This window comes from Trachypithecus francoisi, unplaced genomic scaffold (assembly GCF_009764315.1).
Source record: "Trachypithecus francoisi isolate TF-2019V2 unplaced genomic scaffold, Tfra_2.0 Lachesis_group12, whole genome shotgun sequence".
Taxonomy (NCBI): domain Eukaryota; kingdom Metazoa; phylum Chordata; class Mammalia; order Primates; family Cercopithecidae; genus Trachypithecus; species Trachypithecus francoisi.
In genome coordinates this window covers 114,507,522-114,535,183 of record NW_022681457.1, presented here as the reverse complement: position 1 = coordinate 114,535,183, position 27,662 = coordinate 114,507,522, and the positions used below count along the sequence as shown (strand labels likewise).

The 27,662-nt window shown below is 48.7% G+C and overlaps 1 protein-coding gene across 2 annotated transcripts; it reads left to right on the top strand.

Moving 5' to 3' along the window:
- The first annotated feature begins 219 nt into the window (after positions 1 to 219).
- RBP7 (retinol binding protein 7) lies at positions 220 to 22,452 on the top strand. 2 transcript variants are annotated; one of them, XM_033228439.1, is made up of 5 exons: positions 220 to 501; positions 12,075 to 12,253; positions 13,148 to 13,249; positions 17,468 to 17,550; positions 22,213 to 22,451. In XM_033228439.1, exons 1-5 carry the CDS (start codon positions 429 to 431, stop codon positions 22,325 to 22,327), a joined length of 552 nt encoding a protein of 183 aa, XP_033084330.1. In that variant the 5' UTR covers positions 220 to 428; the 3' UTR covers positions 22,328 to 22,451. The 2 variants fall into 2 exon arrangements, with proteins under 2 accessions (XP_033084330.1, XP_033084331.1); XM_033228440.1 differs by lacking the exon at positions 17,468 to 17,550 and having other exon boundaries at positions 249 to 501; positions 22,213 to 22,452.
- Positions 22,453 to 27,662: the final 5,210 nt, after the last annotated feature.

The following is a 27,662-nucleotide window of genomic DNA, read 5'->3' as shown; positions in this document are numbered from 1 at the left end:
CCAGCAATCACTTCTCTCAGGACTGCTTGTTAAGAAAAATAAACTCCTACTTATTGAGACCATGAGAGTTACGTTGAGGGGTATATTGTTATTTGAAGCTGACAACATTCAATGCCATGAGATTGAAGGTCATCCCTGGGTCATTAACATATAAGCAGGGAAGAAAGTGTGGCCCGAAACAGTCTGGGGCATGAGAAAGCAGTAGGAGAAGCCCCAAGAAAAGGGGGGAGCTGCCGCGCGGTGGGTAGAGCCAGGAGCAGCGGGCGGAGGCGGCCGGGAGCGCAGCGGCTTCTAGCGGCGAGAGGGACCCACTCGGCCCCACCTGCGCCTCCCGCGCGCGGCCCCCACCCCGCCCCGCCCCGCCTGGTTTATAGGGCCCGGCCCGAGCCTCTGGTCGCCCGCCGGAGTTTGTACTGCGACCTCCGACCATGCCCGCCGACCTCAGCGGTACCTGGACCCTGCTCAGCAGCGACAACTTCGAGGGCTACATGCTGGCCCTAGGTAGGGTGGAGGGGAGGCGGCGGGGGCGCGGGGCTCGCCGTCTGACTTGGGGTCAGGCGAAGGCGGCCGGGCCGGGCCTGTAGGTACGTCCGCTGTCAGTGCCTTCGCCCTGCGGCGCCCAGTCGCCCCGAGTCCGCCGGTCTTTGGCGCCTCCGTCCATCCGGCCCGGGACCCCAGTCCTTCCGTCCCCCAGTGCATCCTTCCCCGCGCCCACCCGACCCCTGTCCCCACGGCCGTCTCTCCACGCCCCCTGTCCCCCCGGCCGCCGGTACCCCGCGTCCAGCCCCGCGTCCAGCCCCACGTCCGTCTCTACCCGCACGCGGCAGACCCGCGGAGACTGCAGACTGGGGGTCCGGCCGGGGAGGAGACGCCCCGGACCGAAGCCTCTGCCCGGCGGCCCTCCCCTCAGCCGCCTTCCGCACGGGCCCCGGGACCCCCGGCGCACCATGGCTCCCCCAGCGAGGTCCCGCGGCGCACCCGGAGCCGGTCGGAGACGCAGAATCCCGGAACCTGCGGACGACCCTTCAGGTCCGGGCGCACGCGGGAGTGCAGAGCCTGGTTCGGTCCCAGGCGTGCCCGACCGCCGCCTCCCGCCAGGGCTGGTGGCCCGCGGCGTCCTGGCTCCTGCGGGCCCGCGCTGTGCTTCCCGCCCTCAGCGCGGTGCCAACGGTGCGCGGACTCTCAACTCACTGCATCCTCCACCTCTCCGGTTCAAGAGATTCTCCTGCCACAGCCTCCCAAGTAGCTGGGATTATAGGCGTGCGCCACCACGTCCGGCTAATTTTGTACTTTTAGTAGAGACGGGGTTTCACCATGTTGGTCAGGCTGGTGTTGAGCTCCTGACTTCTGGTGATCCACCCCACTCGGCCTCCCAAAGTGCTGGGATTACAGGTGTGAACCACCGCGCCTACCACCAGTGTAGTTTTTCTTGTAGCTTTAGGACTCTGGGAAGTTGCCGTGCCGGCCGATCCCTGAACCCTTGACCCGTAGGCAATTTTTGTTTTCTTAACCTTAGGGTCCATCTTAGTTGATAAAGGGGCATTTATTTTGGTCTTTCATATCCCAAGAGATAAGAGTGTTCCTCTGGGTATGGGAAAGGCACCTCTCACTTGAGAGTCTTATGATCTTCAGAGGAAGGGCAGAAAATTCTTCTATGGCCTGCTTCAGGGAAGAGGGGCAGAAGAAGGTCTGAGGGGGACCTTCCTGCTTCTGTTATTTCCTCAAATGCCAAGTGATATGGTTTGGCTGTGTCCCCACCCAAATCTCATATGGGAGGTGTAGCTCCCATCATTCTCATGTGTTGTGGGAGGGACCTGATGAGAGATAATTGAATCATGGGGGCCGTTTTCCCCACACTGTTTTCGCGGTAGTGACTGTGTGAATGTCTCATGAGAGCTGATGCTTTTATGAGGGGTTTCCCCTTTCATTTGGTTCTCATTCTCTCTTGCCTGCCACCATGTAAATCGTGTCTTTGTCTTCTGCCGTGATTTCTGGGCTTCCCCAGCCACGTGGAACTGTGAGTCGGTTAAACCTCTTTTTCTCTATAAGTTACTCTCTATGAGTTCTCTGTAAGTTACTCTTTTTCTCTATAAGTTACTAAAGACATACTCTTGGGTATGTCTTTATCAGCAGCATGAAAACGGACTAATACATTAAGGTGCCATGTTTTGAGGTACTCTATCCTGAAACCCATAAATCCAAAAGTTTTCTGAAAACCAGCAACTGTGTTTCAACTTAAGATCTAATTTGTTAAAGTACTAAGTGCTTACATCAATTTGTTAAAGTGCTAAGTACTTAGGTCACACTTACAGCACTAAAGTGGTTGTTTACATAATACTGTAATACTTTTTTTTTGAGATGGAGTCTCACTCTGTCACCCGGGCTGGAGGGCAGTGGCGCCATCTCAGCTCACTGCAAGTTCCGCCTCCCAGATTCACACCATTCTCCTGCCTCAGCCTCCTGAGTAGCTGGGACTACAGGCGCCCGCCACCACACCTGGCTAATTTTTTGTATTTTTAGTAGAGACGGGTTTTCACCATGTTAGCCAGGATGGTCTCGATCTCCTGATCTGGTGATCCGCCCGCCTCGGCCTCCCAGAGTGCTGGGATTACAGGTGCAAGCCACCGCGCTCAGCCATGATACTGTAATACATTTTATCTTAAGAATTGAGTGGGGCTGGGGTGCGGTGGCTCACACCTGTATACCCAGCTCTTTGGGATGCCAAGGTGGGCAGATCTCCTGACCTCGTGATCCGCCCATCTCGGCCTCCCAAAGTGCTGGGATTATAGGCTTGAGCCACCGTGCCCGGCGATCACCTCTTTTTCATTGTTGTTGTTGAGATGGAGTCTTGCCTGTTAGAGTGCAGTGGTGCAATCTTGGCTCACCGTAACCTGTGCCTCCCGAGTTCAAGCAATTCTCTTGCTTCAGCCTCCTGAGTAGCTGGGATTACAGGCGCCCGCCACCTCACCTGGCTAATTTTTGTATTTTTAGTAGAGACAGAGTTTTACCATCTTGGCCAGGCTGGTCTCGAACTCCTGACCTCATGATCCACCCGCCTTGGCCTCCCAAAGTGCTAGGATTACAGGCATGAGCCACCGTGCCCAGCCAATTACCTCTTTTTTATTAGTAGAAGTGAGGTGAATGCCTGTTGGCAGTGATGCTAAGGGTCAAATAAGTCACCAGCAAATACACAGCACACATCTCATGATGTGCTCCAGCTGGCATCTCATTTGATGGCAGAAAATCACTCCTTTTTGTCTAAAAACTAGCGTTCAGGAACTGATCCTGCAGCTCCCACCTGGGCTCTGGTATCACTCTCTCCCAGCATCTGCCAAACTGCAGTGAGACGAACGGCAACTTGTCTTTGAACAAAGAAGAAAAGTTACTTGGGGTTTTTTGAGATAGCGTCTTGCTCCATCGCTCCGGCTGGAGTGCAGTGGTGCGATCATGGCTCACTGCAGCCTTGAATTCCTGTGCTCAGGCGATCCTCCCACCTCAGCCTTCCAAGTAGCTGGGACAACAGAAGCATACCACCACACTTGGCTAATTTTTCAATTTTTTTGCAGAGACGGTGTCTTGCTATGTTGTCCAGGCTGGTCTCAAACTCCTGGCCACATGCAATCCTCCTGCCTCAGCCTTGCTTGGGTTTTAATATTTGGAGCTAACCTGGGATTTGGGAGTTCCTGGTGTGCCCCCACAGTAGCCAAGAACACCGAGGGTGCAGTGCCTCAGGAATGGAGAAGCCCTATGTTAATGCCCATAGATATTGATCAACTTGTGCAGGTCCTCGCCTTTAGTCCTGTTATGATCCCGAGAAGGTGGTGGTGGTACCAACTTGCCCCACGTTACTGTATACACTGGGATATATTTAATGAATGAATTAATTAATTTTTGAGACAGAGTCTCGCTTTGTTGCCCAGTCTGGAGTGCAGTGGCACGGATCTTAGCTCACTGCAACTCCGTCACCCAGGTTCAAGCAATTCTCCTGCCTCAGCCTCCCAAGTAGCTGAGATTACAGGCACACGGCCCCACACCCAGTTAATTATACATTTTTAGTAGAGACAGGGTTTCACCATGTTGCCCAGGCTGGTCTCAAACTCCTAAGCTCAGGTGACCTGCCTGCCTCGGCCTCCCCAAGTGCTGGGATTACAGGCATGAGCCACTGCACCTGGCCCTATACTGAGATTTAAAGGGATCACCTCTTGCCTTTGACCCACATTGCCTTAAGATTAGAAGTGACTTTGAGATTAAAGGTTAATATAACCATCTGAAGCTTAGATAAGTGTACATTTGTGTGGACTCCTTTGAAATCCTACCCTCAAGTGTATATGCTCACACATTTGTAATAGCATGTCATCGGACTGTTCCCTCCTACTTGAATGTCTTATTTTTTTTTGTTTTTTGAGATGGAGTCTGAGATCCGGCCACTGCACTCCAGCCTGGGCGACAGAGTGAGACTCTGTCTCAAAAAAAAAAGAAAAAAAAAGAGATGGAGTCTCGCTCTGCCACCCAGGCTGGAGGTGCAGTGGTGCGATCTCGTCTCACTGCAAGCTCCGCCTCCTGGGTTCTCGCCATTCTCCCGCCTCAACCTCCCGAGTAGCTGGGACTACAGGCGCCCGCCACCATGCCTAGCTAATTGTTTGTATTTTTTAAGTAGAGATGGGGTTTCACCATGTGAGCCAGGATGGTCTCGATCTCCTGACCTCGTGATCCGCCCACCTCGGCCTCCCAGAGTGCTGGGATTACAGGCGTGAGCCACCGTGCATGGCCTCAAATGTCTTATTTTCTATATAACACAATCTAACGGATGAAAAAGCATGGCTTGACCTGGTTAACAGCCTTATGAGGAGTATAGCCTTTTGGACTGTTGAGGTCCTACTAAGTGTGAACCTGGTAGAAAGTGACCAGAACTTATGCCAATGTATTCATTTTACTTTATTTTTATTTTTATTTTTTGAGATAGTATCTCACTTTGGTGCCCAGGCTGGAGTGTAGTGGCACCATCTCGGCTTGCTGCAACCTCCTCCTTCCAGGCTTAAGCAATCCTTTCACCTCAGCCTCCCCAGCAGCCAGGTCTACAGGTACAGACCACCAAGCCCAGCTAATTTTTATTTTATTTTTTGATAGAGATGCGGTTTCACCATGTTGGCCAGGCTGATCTTGAACTCCTGGCCTCAAGTGATCTGCCTGCCTTGGCCTCCCAAAGTGCTGGAATTACAGAGCTCAGCCACTGTACCTGGCCCAGAACTCAAGCTAATTCAAAGTAAGTTTTGGTCTTTAAAGAGGCCAGACTTGGCTGGGCGCGGTGGCTCAAACCTGTAATCCCAGCACTTTGGGAGGCTGAGACGGGCGGATCACGAGGTCAGGAGATCAAGACCATCCTGGCTAACACAGTGAAACCCCGTCTCTACTAAAAAATACAAAAAAACTAGCCGGGCACGGCGGCGGGCGCCTGTAGTCCCAGCTACTCGGGAGGCTGAGGCAGGAGAATGGCGTGAACCCGGGAGGCGGAGCTTGTAGTGAGCTGAGATCCGGCCACTGCACTCCAGCCTGGGCGACAGAGCCAGACTCCGTCTCAAAAAAAAAAAAAAAAAAAAAAAAAGAGGCCAGCCTTGTAGCTGCAAATCTGTGAAGTAACAATGTTGCAACATGGTAGTGAGGTAGGAAGCAGGGCTCAACTCCAGAAGCCAGGCTTGGGACAGCAGACCAAACTGAGGACTAACTAAAACAGGGATGGGATGGAAGCAGCTTTCCTTAAAACACATACAACAGTGTGCCATGTCAATTTACCGTTGCCATGGCAACACCTGGAGTTCGCACCCCTTTCAATGACCAGAGGACCCAAAAGTTACTACCCCTTCCCTAGAAATATCTGCATAAACCACTCCTTAGCCGGGCGTGGTGGCTCAGGCATGTAACCCCAGCACTTTGGGAGGCTGAGGTGGGTGGATCACCTGAGGTCAGGAGTTCGAGACCAGCCTGGCCAACATGGTGAAACCCATCTCTACCAAAAATACAAAAATTAGCCGGACATGGTGGTGGGCACCTGTAGGTACTCTCAGCTGAAGGGGTGGCCTGCCCCTCCACACCTGTGGGTGTTTCTCATTAAGTGGAACGAGAGACTTGAGAAAAGAAATAAGACACAGAGACAAAATATAGAGAAAGAAAAGCAGGGCCCAGGGGACCGGCGCTCAGCTTACAGAGGACCCACACCGGGCACCGGTCTCTGAGTTCCCTTAGTATTTATTGATAATTGTCTTTACCATAAAAAAGATAAGGGAGTGGCTGGACAATAGGATCACTGTAGGGAGGAAATCAGCAGTAAGACATATGGACAAAAATCCCTGTAACATGAATAAGTTTAAAGGAAAACGCTGTGTGTTGAGATGCATATGCAAACTCTCCATAAACCTTTTAGCAGCATTGCTCCAGCAAGTCCCACCTTATTCCTAAAGGCAGTTTTCTCCTTGCTCAGTAAACAAAGCATACAATCGGGATTTACACGGAGATGTTCCATTGCCCAGGGAAGGGCAGGAGACAAATGCTTTTCTCTTACTTGAGATTAAGAGAATGGTGATGACCTTTAACCATCAAGCAGCCTTTAGGCACTTGTTTAACAAAGCACATCCTGCACAGCCCAATATCCATTAAACCTTGAGTCACCACAGCACATGTCTCTTGCAAGGACAAGGTTGGGGGTAGGGTCACAGATTAACAGCATCTCAAATACAGAACAAAATGGAGTCTCTTATGTCTACTTTCTATATAGACACAGTAACAGGCTGATCTCTCTTTCTTTTCCCCACATCAGCTACTCAGGAGACTGAGGCAGGAGAATCACTTGAATCCCGGAGGCAATCAGTGACCCAAGATGATGCTGCCATTGCACTCCACCCTGGGTGACAAGAGCAAAACTCTTATCTCAAAAAACAAAACAAAACACCTTAGCCTCCCAAAGTGCTGGGATTCCAGGCATGAGCCACCGCGCCCGGCCCCTTCAAGCAACTCTTCATACTAAATTAAGATCCACTGAAAAAACAAGTTTTGGCCGGGCGCGGTGGCTCAAGCCTGTAATCCCAGCACTTTGGGAGGCCGAGATGGGCGGATCACGAGGTCAGGAGATCAAGACCATCCTGGCTAACACGGTGAAACCCCGTCTCTACTAAAAACATGCAAAAAAAAAAAACTAGCCAGGCGATGTGGCGGGCGCCTATAGTCCCAGTTACTCGGGAGGCTGAGGCAGGAGAATGGCGTAAACCCGGGAGGCGGAGCTTGCAGTGAGCCCAGATCGCGCCACTGTACTCCAGCCTAGGGGACAGAGCGAGACTCCGTCTCAAAAAAAAAAAAAAAAAAAAATGACTATAAAACTGCCCTGACCTGCTACTCTCTGCCTGTGGGGTAGCCCTTTTCTGCAGGAGCAGTCACAGGGTTGTGACACTGCTTCTTCAATAAAGCTGTTTTCTTCTGCCTCTGGCTTGCCCTTGAATTCTTTCCTCGGCAAAGCCAAGAACCTTCGCAGGCTGATCTCCACTCTGGGACTCACCTGCCCCACATGAGTAGTGCAGATTGTAAATTTACTAACAACAAATTGCCTCACATATTTTATTTTATTTATTTATTTATGGAGATGGATTCTTGCACTGTCACCTAAGCTGGAGTACAGTAGTAAGATTTCAGCTCGCTGCAACCTCCACCTCCTGGGTTCAAGAGATTCTTCTGCCTAAGCCTCCAGAGTAGCTGGGATTACAGGCATCCCCCACGACGCCTTACTAATTCTTGTATTTTTAGTAGAGATGGGGTTTTGCCATGTTGGCCAGGCTGGTCTCCAACTCCTGACCTCAGGTGATCTGCCCGCCTCAGCCTCCCAAAGTGTTAGGATTATAGGCGTGAACTACCACGCCCAGCCTGCCTCACAGATTTTCTGTTTGTTTTTTTAGACGGAGCTTTGGAGTTGTGCTCTTGTTGCCCAGGCTGGAGTGCAATGGTGCAATCCTGGCTCACCACAACCTCTGCCTCCCGGGTTCAAGCAATTCTCCTGCCTCAGCCTCCTGAGTAGCTAGGATTACAGGTATGCGCCACCACGCCCGGCTAATTTTGTATTTTTAGTAGAGACGGGGTTTCTCCATGTTGGTCAGGCTGGTCTCGAACTCCTGACCTCAGGTGATCTGCCCGTCTCGGCCTCCCAAAGTGCCAGGATTACAAGCGTAAACCACCACGGCCAACCAGATTTATGTATGTATGTATGTATGTATTTATTTATTTATTTGGGATGGAGTTTTGCTCTTGTTGCCTAGCCTGGAGTACAGTGGTGCAATCTTAGCTCACCTCAACCTCTGCCTCCCAGGTTCAAGTGATTCTCCTGCCTCAGCCTCTGGAGTAGCTGCGATTACAGGCATGCACCACCACACCCAGCTAATTTTGTAGTTTTAGTAGAGACAGGATTTCTCGCTGTTGGTCAGGCTGGTTGTGTTAGTCTCCTTGCCTCGGCCTCCCAAAGTGCTCGGATTACAGGCATGAGCCACCGTGCCCAGCGCCTCAAAAATATTGAAAGCATAACTGCTTAAAATCATGACTCTAAAGTCATTGTTAGTCTAAAGTTATTGGGTTTTGTTTTGCTTACATAATAGGGTTTAAGGAAAGTCAGCAGTAAGTTTGGCTTGGTCATATTAATAATAGGAAATGAGCCTGGGTAACATGGTGAAACTTCATCTCTAATGAAAGAAAAATTAAAAAAATTAGTTGGGTGTGGTGGCACATGCCTGTAGCCCCAGCTACTTGGGAGCTGAGCTGAGAAGATCTCTTAAGCCTGGGAAGCAAAGGCTGCAGTGAGCCAAGGTCACACCACTGCACTCCAGCCTGGGCAACAGAATGAGACCCTCTCTCAAAAAAATAATAGTAATAGGAAGTGATTTTAAAGTTTTGGTGTCAATACTTAAATATTGTTGAAAACCAGTAAAGCCTGGATCATATTGCATCTCAAACTAGATTTAAACACATACACGCAGGCTTTTTTATTTGCAGCTGAGACCATAGGCATGCATCACTATGCCCAGATGGTTTTTGAGATGTTGGTTTGTTTGTTTGTTTGTTTTTGAGATGGAATTTCACTCTGTCGCGCAGGCTGGAGTGCAGTGGCTCGATCTCAGTTCATGGCAACCTCTGCCTCCTGAGTTCAACTGATTCTCCTGCCTCAGCTCAGCCCAAGTGTGAGCCAGCATGCCCAGCCTCAGCTGTTTTTTTTTTTTTTTAAATAGAAATGGGGTCTTGCTATGTTGTCCAGCCTGGTCTTGAACTCCTGGGCTCAAGTGATCCTCCCACCTTGGCCTCCAGAAGTGTTGGGATTACAGTTATGAGCCACTGCGCCTGGCTACAAAAATTTTTTCTTAGGATGAGGACATTTATACTATTGTTTTATTTTTGGTTGTTGTTGTTTGGGGTTTTTTTGAAATGGAGTCTTGCTCTGTCACCTACGCTGGAGTGCAGTGGCACAATCTCGGCTCACTGCAGCCTCCACCTCCTGGGTTCAAGTGATTCTCTTGCCTCAGCCTCCTGAGTAGCTGGGATTACAGGGGCGCACCACCATGCTCAGCTAATTTTTGTTTTCTAGAGATGGGGTTTTGCCATGTTGCCCAGGCTGGTTTTGAACTCCTGACCTCAGGTGATCCACCTGCCTCTGCCTCCCAAAGTGCTGGGATTACAGGCATGAGCCACCGCGGCCGGCAGAATCACATCTCATCTCTAACTCCTCTCTTCCTCCCTCTCCCTAATGCTGCTGCAGCTACCCTAGGCTCCTCAGAGTTCCCAAAACATACTGACACACCCTTCCTCAGAGTCCCAGGGCTCCCTGGATTTCTGCCTTAAACTATTTTCCCAGAAATCTGCATGGCTTGATTCTTCTTTCAGCTCCCTGCTGAGTTGTCACCTGGCCATTATTTAAAATAGTGGTGTTTATTTCTAGCTACATAATATACTCAAAGGCACTAAGTGGAACTGGGATTCCAAACCCTGATCTTCATCTTCTTAGCATTCCATGTTTCCCTGTAGAACTCTTTTTTTTTTTTTTTTTTTTTGAGGCAGAGTCTCGCTCTGTCGCCCGGACTGGAGTGCAGTGGCCGGATCTCAGCTCACTGCAAGCTCCGCCTCCCGGGTTTACGCCATTCTCCTGCCTCAGCCTCCCAAGTAGCTGGGACTACAGGCGCCCGCCACCTCACCCGGCTAGTTTTTGTATTTTTAGTAGAGACGGGGTTTCACTGTGTTAGCCAGGATGGTCTCGATCTCTTGACCTCGTGATCCACCCGTCTCGGCCTCCCAAAGTGCTGGGATTACAGGCTTGAGCCACCGCGCCCGGCCGGAACTCTTTTTTAAAGCTTATTCAAGATTTCTAGCTGAGCAGGGTGGCTCATGTCTGTAATCCCAGCACTTTGGGAGGCTGAGGTGGGAGGATTGCTTGAGCCCAAGAGTTCGAGACCAACCTGGGCAACATAGTGAGACCTGATCTCTACAAAAAAATATTTAAAACATTTCCAGGCATGGTGGCATGTGCCTGTAGTCCCAGATATTCGAGAGGCTGAGATAGGAGAATCACTTGAGCCTGAAAGGTCAAGGCTGCAGTGAGCCATGATTGCACCACTGCACTCCAGCCTGGGTGACAGAATGAGATCCTGTCTCGAAAAAAAAAAAAAAGATAGGCCGGGCGCGGTGCCTCAAGCCTGTAATCCCAGCATTTTGGGAGGCCGAGATGGGCGGATCACGAGGTCAGGAGATCGAGACCATCCTGGCTAACACGGTGAAACCCTGTCTCTACTAAAAACTACAAAAAACTAGCCGGGCGAGGTGGCGGCGCCTGTAGTCCCAGCTACCCAGGAGGCTGAGGCAGGAGAATGGCGTGAACCCGGGAGGCGGAGCTTGCAGTGAGCTGAGATCCGGCCATAGCACTCCAGCCTGGGTGACAGAGCGAGACTCCGTCTCAAAAAAAAAAAAAGAGATTTATAAATACATTGTAGTACATAGCTGGGTGTGGTGATGCAAGCCTGTAATTCCAGTTACTCAGGAGGCTGAGGCAAGAGAATTGCTTGAACCCAGGAGTGGAGGTTGCAGTGAGCTGAAATCGTGCCACTGTTTTCCCCAACCTGGGCGACAGAGTGAGACTGTGTCTCGGAAAAAAAAGAAAAAAAGAAAAAAAGAAAAAAAAAGGTATATATGTGTGTGTGTGTGTGTGTGTGTGTGGTGTGTGTGTGTGTGTGTGTGTGTGTGTGTGTGTGTGTATAGAGAGGGAGAGAGAGAGAGGTATATACATGAATCCAGTGGTTTTTTAGTTTTGTTTTCATTGTTGTTGAGAAACTGTTCAAATGCTCTCTTAATTGAAAGTGTAAATACGTAAGGCAGAAAAAGGCAGAGTTGTGATTGAGGCTGGGTTGGGGGGCCTAAACCCTGTCCCTTTGGTTTTCTTTTTCTTTCTTCCTTTTGTTTTGAGATGGAGTCTCTCTCTGTTGCTCAGGCTGGAGTGCAGTGGTGTGATCTCAGTTCACCGCAACCTCTGCCTCCCAGGTTCAAGCAATTCTCCTGCTTCAGCCTCCCGAGTAGCTGGGGTTACAGGCATGTGCCACCATGCCCGGCTAATTTTGTAGTTTTTAGTAGAGATGGGGTTTCTCCATGTTGGCCAGGCTGGTCTCAAACTCCTGACCTCAGGTGATCTGCCCTCCTTGGCCTCCCAAAGTGCTAGGATTACAGGTGTGAGCCACTGTGCCTGGCTGACAGTTTATATTTTTTTATAGAGACAGGGTCTTGCTATGTTGCCCAGGCTGGTCTCAAACTCCTGAGCTCAAACAATCCTCCTGTCTCTCTGTCCCAAAGTGCTGGGATTACTGCACCTGACATGTGCAAACTTTTTAGTCAGGCTGTGGTTGGCAGTTTGCCAAGATGGTTCCCTGTAGATGTGATTTCAGCAGCAAAAAACATTGAAGTTGTACAGGAAATGCTAACAATTACATGCAGTGATTTTGAGAACAGCTGCCAAATTCTTCACTTTTGCATCTCAAGCAAATGTTCAAATATTTTTAAAAATTATTTTTAAGGTATTGACTTTGCCACTCGTAAAATAGCCAAGTTGCTGAAGCCACAGAAAGTGACTGAGCAGAATGAGGATTCTTTTACCATCCACACGAACAGCAGCCTAAGGAACTATTTTGTGAAATTTAAAATTGGAGAAGAATTTGAGGAAGATAACAAAGGCCTGGACAACAGAAAATGCAAGGTAAATTTTAAAACAATGCCAGGCGTGGTGGCTCACGCCTGTAATCCCAACACTTTGGGAGGCCAAGGCAGGCGGATTACCTGAGGTCGGGAATTTGAGACCAGCCTGGGCAACATGGCAAAACCCTGTCTCTACAAAAAATTCAAAAATTGGCCGGGCGCGGTGGCTCAAGCCTGTAATCCCAGCACTTTGGGGAGGCCAAGGCGGGCAGATCACGAGGTCAGGAGATGGAGACCATCCTGGCTAACACAGTGAACCCCGTCTCTACTAAAAAATACAAAAAAAAAAAAAAAAAAAAAGTAGCCGGGCGTGGTGGCGGGCGCCTGTAGTGCCATCTACTCAGGAGGCTGAGGCAGGAGAATGGCGTAAACCCGGGAGGCGGAGCTTGCAGTGAACCGAGATCACCCCACTGCACTCCAGCCTGGGCGACAGAGCGAGACTCCGTCTCAAAAAAAAAAAAAATTCAAAACTTAGGCGGGGAGGCCGGGCGTGGTGGCTCAAGCCTGTAATCCCAGCATTTTGGGAGGCCGAGACGGGCGGATCACGAGGTCAGGAGATCGAGACCATCCTGGCTAACACGGTGAAACCCCGTCTCTACTAAAAAATACAAAAAAACTAGCCGGGCGAGGTGGCGGGCACCTGTAGTCCCAGCTACTCGGGAGGCTGAGGCAGGAGAATGGCGTAAACCCGGGAGGCGGAGCTTGCAGTGAGCTGAGATGGTGCCACTGCACTCCAGCCTGGGCGACACAGCAAGACTGCGTCTCAAAAAAAAAAAAAAAAAAAAAAAAAGCAATAAGTAGGCTGTCAATTTTGCAAGGCTAGCTTGGCATTCTACTTGGTAACACTTGAGGATCCTGCCAGGGCACGCTAACATTTTCTCCTCTCCTGATGCAGAGCTTGGTTATCTGGGACAAGGACAGGCTCACCTGTGTCCAGAAGGGAGAAAAGAAGAACAGAGGCTGGACCCATTGGATCGAAGGAGACAAACTCCACCTGGTATCCACCACATTTTGTTCTCAGTGAGATGATACGGTATTAAAGGAAACATCAGGCCGAGCGCGGTGGCTCATGTCTGTAATCCCAGCATTTTAGGAGGCTGAGGTGGATCTATCACTTGAGGTCAGGAGACGAGCCTGGCCAACATGGTGAAATCCCATCTCTACTATTTTTTTTTTTTCGAGACAGAGTGTCGCTCTGTTGCCAGGCTGGCGTGCAGTGGCACGATCTTGGCTCACTGCAACCTATACTTCCTGGGTTCACGCGATCCTCCTGCCTCAGCCTCCCGAGTAGCTGGGACTACAGGCACGCACCACCACACCCAGCTAATTTTTGTATTTTTAGTAGAGACGGGGTTTCACCGTGTTAGCCAGGATGGTCTCAATCTCTTGACCTCATGATCCTCCTGCCTCGGTCTCCCAAAGTGCTGGGATTACGGGCATGAGCCACCACCACACCTGTCCCATCTCTACTGAAAATACAAAAATTAGCTGGGCATAGTGGTGCATGCCTGTAGTCTCATCTTATATTAAATGAAACAGCCAAATATTCCAACAGAGGCAGGAAGATAACATGCAAATACTCATGGAACAATTCTTACCTATTCTATGTAATAGCTACTTTATGTATACATAGATATACATAGATAAATATAGTAGCTCACATCTTTGGAGTGATGATTTGGGGCCCAATTACTGTGCTCAATCCTTTGAGTGCATTATTTCATTTAATCTTCATCACAATCCTGTGAAAAGGACACTATTCTTCCCATTCATAATTAAATTGGAATTTTGAAATTCCCCAAGGCTACTGTCAAAAGCATCAGAATCCAGTTTAAAAGTGTTTATTCAGACCGGGCGTGGTGGCTCACGCCTGTAATCCCAGCACTTTGGGAGGTCAGGAGGTCAGGAGATCAAGATCATCCTGGCCAACATGGTGAAACCCTGTCTCTACTAAAAATACAAAAATTAGCTAGGCGTGGTGGCACGTGTCTGTAATCCCAGCTACTCAGGAGGCTGAGGCAGGAGAATCGCCAGAACCAGTGAGTCGGAGGTTGCAGTGAGCTGAGATCACAGCACTGCACTACAGCCTGGCGACAGAGGCCGTTTTAAAAAAAATGAATAAATAAGGGTTTATTCAGGCACGAAGCTAAAGACAGCCATCCAGGAAATACAGACTCCAAAGGAATGTGGTCAGTACACCCAAGCTGAAAAGTTAATGTCTTACTTTTTCTTTTTGAGACGGAGTCTCTCCCTCTGTCACCCAGTGTCACCCAGGCTGGAGTACAGTGGTGCGATCTCAGCTCACTGCAACCTCTACCTCCCAGGTTCAAGCGATTCTCCTGCCTCAGCCTCCCGAGTAGCTGGGATTACAGGCATGCACCACCACACCCAGCTAATTTTTGTATTTTTAGCAGAAATGGGGTTTTACCATATTGGCCAGGCTGGTCTTGAACTCCTGGCCTCAAGTGATGAGCCCACCTGGGCCTCCCAAAGTGTTGGGATTACAGGTGTGGTCGCTTGTAATAAAAATTTAATTTCTTGGAATATGACTCTTGGAATTTTTGTTTTTCTTCTTTTACTTTTTATTTATTTATTTATTTTTGAGACCGAGTCTTGCTCTGTCGCCCAGGCTGGAGTACAGTGGCGCAATCTCGGCTCACTGCAACCTCCGCCTCCTGGGTTCACACCATTCTCCTGCCTCAGCCTCCTGAGTAGCTGGGACTGTAGGCGCTCGCCACTACGCCTGGCTAATTTTTTATATTCTTTAGTAGAGACGGGGTTTCACTGTGTTAGCCAGGATGGTCTCGATCTCCTGACCTCCTAATCTGCCCGCATTGGCCTCCTAAAGTGCTGGGATTACAGGTGTGAGCCACCGCACCTTCTTTTACTTTTAAGCTGTTGGACTTGAGGTGTTTTTCTTTAATGGCTTTATCGAGGTATACTTTATGTACCAAAAAATGCACCTGTTTTAAGTGTACAGTTTGATAATTTCTAGTAAAGGTATACAGGTGTACAACCATTCCCATTATCCAGTTTCAGACAAGTCAATCACTCCAGAACATTCCGTAGAGACAATGTGCTGACAACTAGTATTTTATAGCCTTTTCTTTTTTGTTTTTTGTTTGGTTTTGTTTTGTTTTTGAGACGGAGTCTTGCTCTGTCGCCCAGGCTGGAGTGCAGTGGCATGATCTCAGCTCACTGCAAACTCTGCCTCCTGGGTTCAAGCAATTCTCTTGTCTCAGCCTCCCAAGTAGCTGAGACTACAGGTGCATGCCACAACACCCAGGTGCATGCCACAACACCCAGGTGCATACCACAACACCCAGCTAATTTTTCTGTATTTTTAGTAGAGACAGGGTTTTACCATATTGGTCGGGCTGGTCTCCAACTCCTGACCTCAGGTGATCCACCCGCTTCCGCCTCCCAGAGTTCTGGGATTACAAGCATGAGCCACCGCGCCTGGTCTATTGTCATTTGTGTTTTTGAGAGTCTCTCTCTGTCACCCAGGCTTGAATACAGTGGTGCGATCTCGGCCCTCTGCAACCTCTACCTCCTAGGTTCAAGGGATTCTCCTTCCTCAGCCTCCCAAGTAGCTGGGATTACAGGCGCCTGCCACCATGCCCAGCTAAGTTTTTTTTTTTTGAGACGGAGTTTCGCTCTTGTTGCCTAGGCTGGAGTACAATGGCGCGATCTTGGCTCACCGCAACCTCCACCTCCGCCTCAGCCTTCCCAAGTAGCTGGAATTACAGGCATGCACCACCATGCCGGGCTAATTTTGTATTTTTAGTAGAGATGGGGTTTCTCCATGTTGGTCAGGCTGGTCTCGAACTCCTGACCTCAGGTGATCCGCCCACCTTGGCCTCCCAAAATGCTGGGATTACAGGCGTAAGCCACCGGGCCAGGCCATGCCCAGCTAATTTTTGCATTTTTAGTAGAGACAGGGTTTTGCCTCGTTGGCCAGGATGGTCTCAAATTCCTGACCTCAGGTGATCCGCCCGCCTCGACCTCCGAAAAGTGCTGGGATTACAGGCGTGAGCCACCCCGCCCAGAAAGGTCTTACTTATACAGATAGAAAACAAAGAAATTTCGCAGGATTACATTTTCTATACAAAGCTGTTTTATGAGTTACAGGAATTTGATTAGTTACCACTCAGTTTTTTCCTTTTTCTTTCCAGTTTAAAGAATATATTTATTTTATTTTTCTTCCCCCTCATTCTTGCTGTCATCTTAAGAGTATATTTAACATTACATCTTAGACAGTGTGATAGTCACAGGTGTTTGTATAAGAGAAGGAAAAGGTTCACCTGCTTTGGGAAATAAAAGAGAGAAGAAACAGGGAAGTGAGTCTATAATTAAGACCAACAGTATAGGGAAGTCTTCTCTGGTGCCGTTTAGTCTTTTACAAAACAGTGTAGGTAAAGAAAAAGGCTAATCTATAACCAGAGAAGTTAAGGTTATAGCTGTCTAGGTTACAGCTGCCTTTAACATGACTCAGGTCCTGGCCGGGCGCGGTGGCTCACGCCTGTAATCCCAGCACTTTGGGAGGCTGAGGCGGGAAGATCACGAGGTCAGGCGATGGAGACCATGGTGAAACCCCGTCTCTACTAAAATTACAAAAAATTAGCCAGGCGTAATGGCAGGCGCCTGTAGTCCCAGCTACTCGAGAGGCTGAGGCAGGAGAATGGCGTGAACCCAGGAGGCGGAGCTTGCCGTGAGCCGAGATTGCGCCACTGCACTCCAGCCTGGGCAACAGAGTGAGACTCGGTCTCCAAACAAACAAACAAACAAACAAAAAACGTGACTCAGGTCCCGTAATCACATTCCTTTAAGACTCAAAATAATTAAAGTTTCTTTTTTTTTTTTTTTTTTTTTTTTTTTTTGAGACGGAGTCTCGCTCTGCCGCCCAGGCTGGAGTGCAGTGGCCGGGTCTCAGCTCACTGCAAGCTCCGCCTCCTGGGTTTACGCCATTCTCCTGCCTCAGCCTCCCAAGCAGCTGGGACTACAGGCGCCCGCCATGTTGCCCGGCTAGTTTTTTGTATTTTTTAGTAGAGACGGGGGTTTCACCATGTTAGCCAGGATGGTCTCGATCTCCTGACCTCGTCATCCGCCCGTCTCGGCCTCCCAAAGTGCTGGGATTACAGGCTTGAGCCACCGCGCCCGGCCAATTTAAAGTTTCATCAGCTTTGATTGTGAATTACGTGTTTTCACACTGTAGAGTGAAGATTCAAATACAGGTTGGAGAAGAATGTGCGCTCTCAGCTCTGTGCTTTGTTGGTTCACTGTGTGTGTGAAATCTAGGTGAGACCCTTGAAAACAAAATTAGAGCAGTTTCCTTAAAGTTGGATCTGGGTAGTCTTTGATTACAGAGGCCCTGAAGATATTTTGATTCTAGATGGACATATCTCACACTCTTCTGACAATAAAAAAGCACTTTGGGAGGCTGAGGCGGGCGGATCACCTAAGGTCAGGAGTTCGAGACCAGCCTGGCCAACGTGATGAAACCCCGTCTCTACTAAAAATACAAAAATTAGCCAGGCAGTGGCAGGCGCCTGTAATCCCAGCTACTCAGGAGGCTGAGGCATGAGAATCGCTTGAACCCAGGAGGCAGAGGTTGCAGTGAGCCAAGATCATGCCACTGCACTCCAACCTGGGGCATAGAGCAAGACTCTGTCTCCAAAAAAAAAAAACAAACTAAGAAACTTGTCTTCACAAATATGTAATATGGAATTTCAAAGAGAAAACAACACATACGTTTGAGGATTTAGATTAGTTGGTTGTAAGAGGTGGTGTTCAAGTTATGCACAACAGCTGGGTGTGGTGGCACTTGCCTGTAGTCCCAGTTACTGGATAGGCCGAGGCAGGAAGATTGCTTGAGCCCAGGAGTTTGAGTAAAGGCTGGGGAACATAGGAAGAGCCTGTCTCTAAAAAAAAAGAAAAGAAAAGGAAGGCTGGGCACTATGGCTCACGCTTGTAATCCCAGCACTTTGGGAGGTCGAGGCAGATGGATCACCTGAGGTCAGGAGTTCGAGACCAGCCTGGCCAGCATGGCGAAACCCTGTCTCTACTAAAAATACAAAAATTAGCCTAGTGTGGTGGCAGGCACTTGTAATCACAGCTACTTGGGAGGCTGAGGCAGGAGAATCACTTGAACCTGGGAGGAGGAGGTTGCAGTGAGCTGAGACTGTGCCACTGCACTCCAGCCTGGGTGACAAGAGTGAAACTCTGTCTCAAAAAAAAAAAAAAAAAAGAGACAGATAGCAAATCATTCTTCTCTAGCATATCCAGGAAATCTGCCCAAGCAGGGCACAGAAGTACTTTGGTCTAAGGATACTCATGGAATGATTCTTACTTACCATGATATGTTTTGTTTTTTTTTTTTTTGAGACAGAGTCTTACTCTGTCGCCCAGGCTGGAGTGCAATAGCTTGATCTCGGCCGGACACGGTGGCTCAAGCCTGTAATCCCAGCACTTTGGGAGGCCGAGACAGGTGGATCACGAGGTCAGGAGATCGAGACCATCCTGGCGAACACGGTGAAACCCTGTCTCTACTAAAAATACAAAAAAACGGCCGGGCGCGGTGGCTCAAGCCTGTAATCCCAGCACTTTGGGAGGCCGAGTCGGGTGGATCACGAGGTCAGGAGATCGAGACCATCCTGGCTAACACGGTGAAACCCCGTCTCTACTAAAAATACAAAAAACTAGCCGGGCGAGGTGGTGGGCGCCTGTAGTCCCAGCTGCTCGGGAGGCTGAGGCAGGAGAATGGCGTGAACCCGGAAGGCGGAGCTTGCAGTGAGCCGAGATCCGGCCACAGCACTCCAGCCTGGGCGACAGAGCGAGACTCCGTCTCAAAAAAAAAAAAAAAAAAAAAAAAAAAAAAAAAAAAAAAAAACTAGCCGGGCGAGGTGGCGGGCGCCTGTAGTCCCAGCTACTCAGGAGGCTGAGGCAGGAGAATGGCGTGAACCCGGGAGGCGGAGCTTGCAGTGAGCTGAGAGATCCAGCCACTGCACTCCAGCATGGGTGACAGAGGAAGACTCCGTCTCAAAAAAAAAAAAAATAGCTTGATCTCAGCTCAATGCAACCTCCACCTCCTGGGTTCAAGTGATTCTCCTGCCTCAGCTACCTGAGTAGCTGGGATTACAGGAGCCCAAAACCACACCCAGCTAATTTTTGTATTTTTAGTAGAGACGGGGTTTTACCATGTTGGTCAGGTTGGTCTCAAATTCCTGACCTCAGGTGATCCACCCCCCTCAGCCTCCCAAAGTGCTGGGATTACAGGCATGAGCCACCGTGCCCAGCCACAATATATTAAAAATTATTTAGTTTCTCGGTTTGGTGGTTCACTCCCGTAATCCCAGCACTTTGCGATGACACAGCAAGAGGATCATTGGAGTCCAGGAGTTTAACACCAGCCTGGGCAACATAGTGTGACTCTGTCTCTACAAAAAAATTGTCTGGGGGCAGTGGCTCATACCTGTAATCCCAGAACTTTGGGAGGTCAGGGCAGGTGGATCATCTGAGGTCAGGAGTTGGAAACTAGCCTGGCTAACATGGTGAAATTCTGTCTCTACTAAAAAATACAAAAATTAGCTGGGTGTGGTGGCGGGGGTCTGTAGTCCGAGCTACTCGGGAGGCTGAGGCAGGAGAATCCCTTGAATCCAGGAGGTGGAGGTTGCAGTGAGCCGAGATCCACTGTTGCACTCCAGCCTAGGCGACAAGAGCAAGACTCCATCACAAAAAATAAAAGTAAATATTAGCAGGGCGTGGTGACAGGTGCCCATAATCCCAGCTACTTGGGTGGCTGAGGTGGGAAGATTACTTAAGCCCAGGAAGTTGAGGCTAAGGTTAGCCATGACTGGACCACTGCATTCCAGCCTGGGTGAAGGAGTAAGACCCTGTCTCAAAGTTAAAAAAAAGGTCTTTTGTGTGCTAATGACATGACTGGCTACTGAGGGTCCTTAGATAGTTTCAGGATGGGGTTGGTCACCAGAAAATCTAAGGCATGATTAGAGGGTTGGAACTTTCAACCTCATCCCTGAGGGAAGAGGGGCTGGAGATTGAACTAATCACCAATAGCCAATGGCTGAATCAATCATGGCTACGTGCTGAAACATCCACTAAAAACTAAACCACAGGGTTTGGAGGGCTTCCACATTGAATGGTGAACATTCATGTGTGTGGTGAATACACTGAGGTGCTGGAGGGTTGCATGCTCCCCCTTCCTACTTTGCCCTATGCGTCTCCTCCATCAGGCTCTTTCTTTTTTCTTTTTTTTTTTTTTGAGATGGAATCTTGTTCTGCTGCCCAGGCTGGAATGCAGTGGCGTGATCCTGGCTTACTGCAACCTCTGCCTCCTGGGTTCAAGTGATTCTCCTACCTAAAGTCTCCTGAGTAGCTGGGATTACAGGCATGCACCACCTCACCCAGCTAATTTTTGTATTTTTAGTAGAGGCAGGGTTTCGCCATGTTGGCCAGGCTGCTCTTGAACTCCTGACCTCAGGCGATTCACCCGCCTCGGCCTCTCAAAATGCTGGGATTACAGGCATGTGCGCCCAGCCCCATCAGGCTGTTTCTGAGTTGTTTATTTTATAATAACCTGGTAATAGTAAGTGAAGGGACTTTCTGAGTTTTGTGAGCCCTTCTAGCGAATGATCAAGCCCAAGGAGGGGCTGGTTGTGGGAAAACCTGATTTGTAGCTGGTCAGTCAGACATATGGGAGGTCCGAAAATTTGGTGGGTATCTGAAGTTGGAGGCACTCTTATGAGACTGCATCCTTAACCTATGTGGTCTGTGCTAACTCTGGGTTGTTAGTGCCCGAATTAAGTTGGTTTACTGGACACTCAGTTGGTGTCAGAGAGTTGGAGAAGTGGGACTAGAAAAGACACCACACAACTGGTGTCAGGAGTTTAAAAACTCACACATTTGGTTTAAAAACTCACACATGGCCGGGCGCGGTGGCTCAAGCCTGTAATCCCAGCACTTTGGGAGGCCGAGACGGGCGGATCACAAGGTCAGGAGATCGAGTCCATCCTGGCTAACACGGTGAAACCCCGTCTCTACTAAAAACTACAAAAAACTAGCGGGCGAGGTGGCGGCGCCTGTAGTCCCAGCTACTCGGGAGGCTGAGGCAGGAGAATGGCGTGAACCCAGGAGGCGGAGCTTGCAGTGAGCTGAGATCGGCCACTGCACTCCAGCCTGGGCGGCAGAGCGAGACTCCACCTCAAAAAAAAAAAAAAAAACTCACACATTTGAAGTATTGAGAGTAGGCCAGGTGCGGTGGCTTATAACTGTAATCCCAGCACTTTGGGAGGCTAGGAGTTCAAGACCAGCCTAGGGGCCAGGCGCGGTGGCTCATGCCTATAATCCCAGCACACTGGGAGGCCGAGGTGGGCAGATCACGAGGTCAGGAGTTCAAGAACAGCCTGGCCAACATGGTGAAACCCCGTCTCTACTAAAAATACAAAAATTAGCAGAGCATGGTGGTACACGCCTGTAATCCTAGCTGCTTGGAAGGCCGAGGCAGAAGAATTGCTTGAACCGGGACCCAGGAGGCGGAGGTTGCAGTGAGCTGAGACTGTGTCACTACACTCCAGCCTGGGCTACACAGTGAGACTCCATCTCAAAAAAAAAAAAGAAAAAAAGAAAAAAGACCAGCCTAGGCAGTGTCGAAACCCTATCTTTACAAAAAACACAAAAATTAGCCGGGCATGGTGCCACATGCCTGTAGTGTCCCAGCTACTTGGGGCACTGAGGTGGGAGGACAGCTTGAGCCTGGGAGGCAGAGTTACAGTAAGCCGAGATCTCACCACTGTACTTAGCCACCACGACAGAGTAAGACCCCATCTCAAAAAAGAAAAAAAGTGTTCCAGAAAAGGGTTAAAATAAAATGAAAAATAAGTGTTGAGAGTAAAAACAGACCACATGCCACCTCATCTTTCTTTTCCCTTCCTCCTTACGCCCTAGGAAATGTTCTGTGAAGGTCAAGTGTGCAAACAGACATTCCAGAGAGCCTGATCCATATCCAGCAGCAGAGCCCACTTGTGGCTGCAGCTTTATGCCAAATTATATTGCAGACTGAACAGATGTTTATCCATCCCATTCGGTGATGAGGACTCGTGGCTGGAGAGAGCCACACAGCCTGTAACCTGAAGTCATCTAGATTATGGGGAAACTGCTCAGCTTCAATAAATCTGTCCAAATGACTCTGAAGTTTTTCCTTTTCAATTTAGGAAATCCCAGCATTTTAAAAAACATTTGAAAGCCTTCTAGGTGCACAAGAGACACACCAATGAATAAGCTATCATTCCTGCCTTCAAGGCTAGTGAGGAAGCTGGCCAAAACAAGCAACCTGAACAGCTACCAGAGCTCTAGGGGTGGGAGGCAGATGACTTTGAGGGATGGGCAGGTGGTGACATTGACAGGGGTCTGGGATGGTGATTTTTGTTTCTTTCTTTCTTTTTCTTTTTTCTTTTTTTTTTGAGACAGAGTCCTGCTCTGTCACCCAGGCTAGAGTGCAGTGGCTCCATCTTGGCTCACTGAAACCTCTGGCTCCCGGCTTCAAGCAATTCTCCTGCCTCATCCTCCCAAGTAGCTGGGATTACAGGCATGTGCCACCACACTTGGCTAATTTTTGTATTTTTAGTAGAGACGGGTTTCACCATGTTGGCCAGACTGGTCTTGAACTCCTGACCTCAGGTGATCCACCCACCTCGGCCTCCAAAGTGTTGGGATTACAGGCGTGAGTCACTGCGCCTGGCCAGCAGTTCCTTTTTTTTTTTCAAAGAAGATTTAGAATCTCCCCAAGGGTAGTTTAGAGAAAGGAAAATCCAAGACAGGAAATCAGAAGCTATTCATGAGGGGGAAAATAATCTTAATAATGGCAAAGTTACACAAATAACAAACCAGAAAGGAATCATTTCAGAAGCCAGGAATTCAACCCGAATCACCCTTGTCAAAAGACAAAGCCTTAGCTACTGAGCTACACAGCACTGGGCAGTTTCTTTCTTTTTCTTTTTTCTTTTTTTTTTGACGGAGTCTCACTTTGTTGCCAGGCTGGAGTGCAGTGGCACCAACTCGAATCACTGCAACCTCTGCCTCCCGGGTTCAAGCGATTCTCCTGCCTCAGCCTCCCGAGTAGCTGGGACTACAGGTGCGTGACACCACGCCCGGCTAATTTTTGTATTTTTAGTAGAGGTGAGTTTCTTTTTTTTTTTTTTTTGAGACGGAGTCTCGCTCTGCCGCCCAGGCTGGAGCGCAGTGGGGCGATCTCGGCTCACTGCAAGCTCGCCTCCTGGGTTCACGCCATTCTCCTGCCTCAGCCTCCTAGTAGCGGGGACTATAGGCGCCTGCCACCGTGCCCGGCTAAATTTTTTTTATTTTAGTAGAGACGGGTTTCACTGTGGTCTCGATTCTGATCTTGTGATACGCCCGCCTCGGCCTCCCAAAGTGCTGGGATACGGCGTGAGCCACCGCGCCCGGCATTGTAGAGGTGAGGAGTTTCATGAGGTTGGCCAGGATGGTCTTGATCTCTTGACCTTGTGATCCGCCCACCTCGGCCTCCCAGAGTGCTGGGATTACAGGCGTGAGCCACCGCGCCCGGGCCTGGGCAGTTTCTATGCTATTCCCAGAAGTCTAGAGTAGCCAATTCAAGCTTTCAAAGGCTCTCAACTGCTCAAGATAATTTTTTTTTTTTTTTTTTTTTGAGATGGAGTCTAGTGCAGTGGCACATCTCGGCTCACTGCAAGCTCCGCCTCCTGAGTTCACACCATTCTCCTGCCTCAGCCTCCCGAGTAGCTGGGACTGCAGGTGCCCACCACTATGCCCAGCTAATGTTTTTGTATTTTTAGTAGAGATGGGGTTTCACCATATTACCCAGGATGGTCTCAATCTCCTGACCTCGTGATCCGCCTGCCTCAGCCTCCCGAAGTGCTGGGATGACAGGCGTGAGCCACCACACCTGGCCTGCTCAAGATAATTTTTAGGGCTATGACATGTACCCCCAAATTCCTGTCCTCTGTATGGCAGAAACCAAGAGAAAGTATCCCCACATGGCCATAAGGTTAAGCTCTTAAGGACATAAAACAAGGCAGAGAAATTTCATTTGGCATTGATTTCAGAGACCCATAGCAACATTTGTAACTGACCAACCTGATGGGCTAGCTTGAAAACTTGGCTTATAGGCATCCTAAACCCACGTTCTATCCTGTGATACTCCCCTCTCATTACAGAACAACACAGACAAATTCTTAGCACAAAGTACATCAGATTTGCTACAGCCTAAGACTTGTCTGACAAATCCTTTTTTTCTACTAATCAAACCCTTGCAGAGAAAACAAATAGTGGCATTTACTGTTTACACACACATACAGAGAGACAGAGAGAGACCAGAAACTTGGCTGGTAAGAATTTCTTACTCTGGCTGGGCATGGTGGCTCACACCTATAATCTTAGCCTTTTGGGAGGCTGAGGCGGGTGGATCACGAGGTCAAGAGATCCAGACCATCCTGGCCAACATGGTGAAACCCCGTCTCTACTAAAAATACAAAAATTAGCTGGGCATGGTGGTGCGCACCTGTAGTCCCAGCTACTCAGGAGGCTGAGGCAGGAGAATTGCTGGAACCCAGGAGGTGGAGGTTGCAGTGAGCTGAAATCACGCCACTGCACTCCAGCCTGGCAACAGAGCGAGACTCCATCTCAAAAAAAAAAAAAAAAAAAATACAACTCAGGCAAAGCCAAATGGAGGAGATGCATGGGACAAGGTTTTGGGGGGCTGTGGAGCTTCCTTGCTCTCTGCAGGTGCACCACCCTTCTAGTGCATGGATATGTTTTAGGCAGGAGAACAAGTCTGGAGGCAGGGAACCTAAGGCTGTTTCGGGCTGACTTCCTAGAACTAAATTGAAAGGAAAATCCTACTTTCCGCCTAAGTAACAAAAGGATCAGAGGCTGCCCCTTTGCAAACCCCTACCTTTCTGTGGCACATGGGAAATTCTAAATACTCTAATTAGTTGCCTTTTTTTTTTTTTTTGGAGACAGAGTCTCTCTCTGTTGCCCAGGCTGGAGTACAGTGGCACCATCCCGGCTTGCTGCAACCTCCACCTCCTGCATTCAGGTGATCCTGACTTCAGGTGATCCCCCCACACTTACTGGGCTGCATTCCCAGAAGGTTAAGGCATTCTTAGTCACAGGATGAGATAGGAGGACAGCATAAGACACAGGTCACAAAGACCTTGCTAAGAAAACAGGTTGTGGTAAAGAAGCCAGGAAAACCCACTGAAACCAAGATGGTGATGAGAGTGACCTCTGTTCTTCCTCACTTCTCATTATACACTAATTATAATGCATTAGCCTTAGCACCCACCACGCCCAGCTAATTTTTGTATTTTTAGTAGAGACGAGGTTTCATCATTTTAGCCAGGATGGTCACCATCTCTTGACCCTGTCATCCGCCTGCCTTGGCTTTCCGCAACCAATCAGACTCATTACAGGCCACTATTTCATTTCATTTACATGGGTGAATACCCAGTGGCCAATGGGAAACTTCTAGGGGGTATTTCGACTGGAGAAAATTCTGTATCCAGGGCCCTTGAGTGGCTACTGGGGCCTCTCCCACCTGGTGAAATGTACTTTCATTTTCAATAACTCTCTGCTTTTGTTGTTTCATTTGTTTTCTTGGTTGTGTGTTTTGTTAAACTCTTTATTTATTTATTTTTTTTGAGACAGAGTCTTGCTCTGTCTCCCAGGCTGGAGTACAGTGGCGCGATCTCGGCTCACTGCAAGCTCCGCCTTCCGGGTTCACGCCATTCTCCTGCCTCAGCCTCAAGGTTGCAACAGTGAGCCATGATCACACCATTCCACTTCATCCTGGGCAACAGAGCAAAACCCTATCTCTACAAAAAAAACCATAAAAGCAAGAGGCTATCTTCTCTGAGGTTTACTATAGTTAACTTTTACAAGTATTTAATCATAATTGCTTAGATTGAATTCAATTCAGCATATATTCCTAGAGGTTCACTATTATTATTAGTAGGTCCTGAGAATATAAAACAGCCATAAAAATGAATGATGAATTCAATACATATTATTCTGCCACTGAGAAGTATTGTACAAAAAAAAAAGTTTCTAGGTCATACCAAAAGCAGTAATTCATTATAAGTATAAATTTTGAATTGGTGCAATGAATAAGTTCTTGAATTATTTGATAATGCAAGTAATGAGACAGTGAAGCAAAAGATTTACATTTGTGGTTAATTTACATAAAATACTGACACTGATGGATTTAATGTAAATCATAATGTACCACACTGTCAGCAAAGCCAAACTGGTTAATGGATGCCATTGATTCAGAGTATTACGATTTTTTGTTTTTTGAGACCGAGTCTCACTCTGTTGCCCAGGCTGGAGTGCAATGGTGGTGTGATCTCAGCTCACTGCAACCTCCGCCTCCTGAGTTCAAGTGATTCTCCTGCCTCCCGAGTAGCTGGGATTATAGGCGCACACCACCATGCCCAGCTAATTTTTGTATTTTTAGTAGAGATAGAATTTCACCATGCTGGCTAGGCTGCTCTCTAACTCCTGACCTCGTGATCCGCCTGCCTTGGCCTCCCAAAGTGCTGGGATTACAGGCATGAGCCACTGCTCCCAGCCTTATTACTACTAATTATAGCATAAGAAAACTTGAAATGCCCTGGAATTTTCATAGAAATATTCACAAATTTTAAAACATTCCTAAAAACTTACATGTATTAACTTTTTTTTTTTTTTCCTGAGACAATCTCACTCTGTTGCCCAGGCTGGGGTACAATGGCATAATCTTGGCTCACTGCAACCTCTGCCTCCCAGGTTCAAGTGATTCTCCTGCCTCAGCCTCCTGAGTAGCTGGGATTACAGGTGCCTGCTACCACATCTGGCTAACTTTTGTGTTTTTAGTAGACATGGGATTTCACCATGTTGGTCAGGCTGGTCTCGAACTCCTGATCTTGTGATCTGCCCACCCCAGCCTCCAAAAGTGCTGGGATTACAGGCATGAGCCACTGTGCCCAGCCATGTATTAACTATTAAAGAAAAAAGTATTCAATGACCTTTGCTAAAGCATGGTAAGGAAGACTTTTTAAAAAAATTACGTTATTTTCAAAACTGGGTCTCACTCTGTTGCCAGGCTGGAGTGCAGCAGCACAATCTTGGCTCACTGCAACCTTTCCATCCCAGGCTCAAGCAATCTTCTTACCCCAGCCTCCTGAGTAGCTGGGACTGCAGTTGTGCAACACCACACCCAGCTAATTTTAATATTTGTAGAGACAGGGTTTTGCCATGTTGCCCAGGGTGGTCTTGAAATCCTGTGGTCAAGTGATCTGTCTGCCTTGGCCTCACAGAGTGCTGGGATTACAGGCAAGAGCCTTGGTGCCTTGCCTTTTTTT

Bases quoted from the DNA above. Each gene is read 5' to 3' on its own strand.
- RBP7 (XM_033228439.1), top strand. From the start codon at position 429: ATGCCCGCCGACCTCAGCGGTACCTGGACCCTGCTCAGCAGCGACAAC. The intron at 502-12,074 runs GTAGGGTGGAGG...ATTATTTTTAAG, and splicing joins GGGCTACATGCTGGCCCTAG to GTATTGACTTTGCCACTCGT. The intron at 17,551-22,212 runs GTGAGACCCTTG...CTTACGCCCTAG, and splicing joins ACTGTGTGTGTGAAATCTAG to GAAATGTTCTGTGAAGGTCA.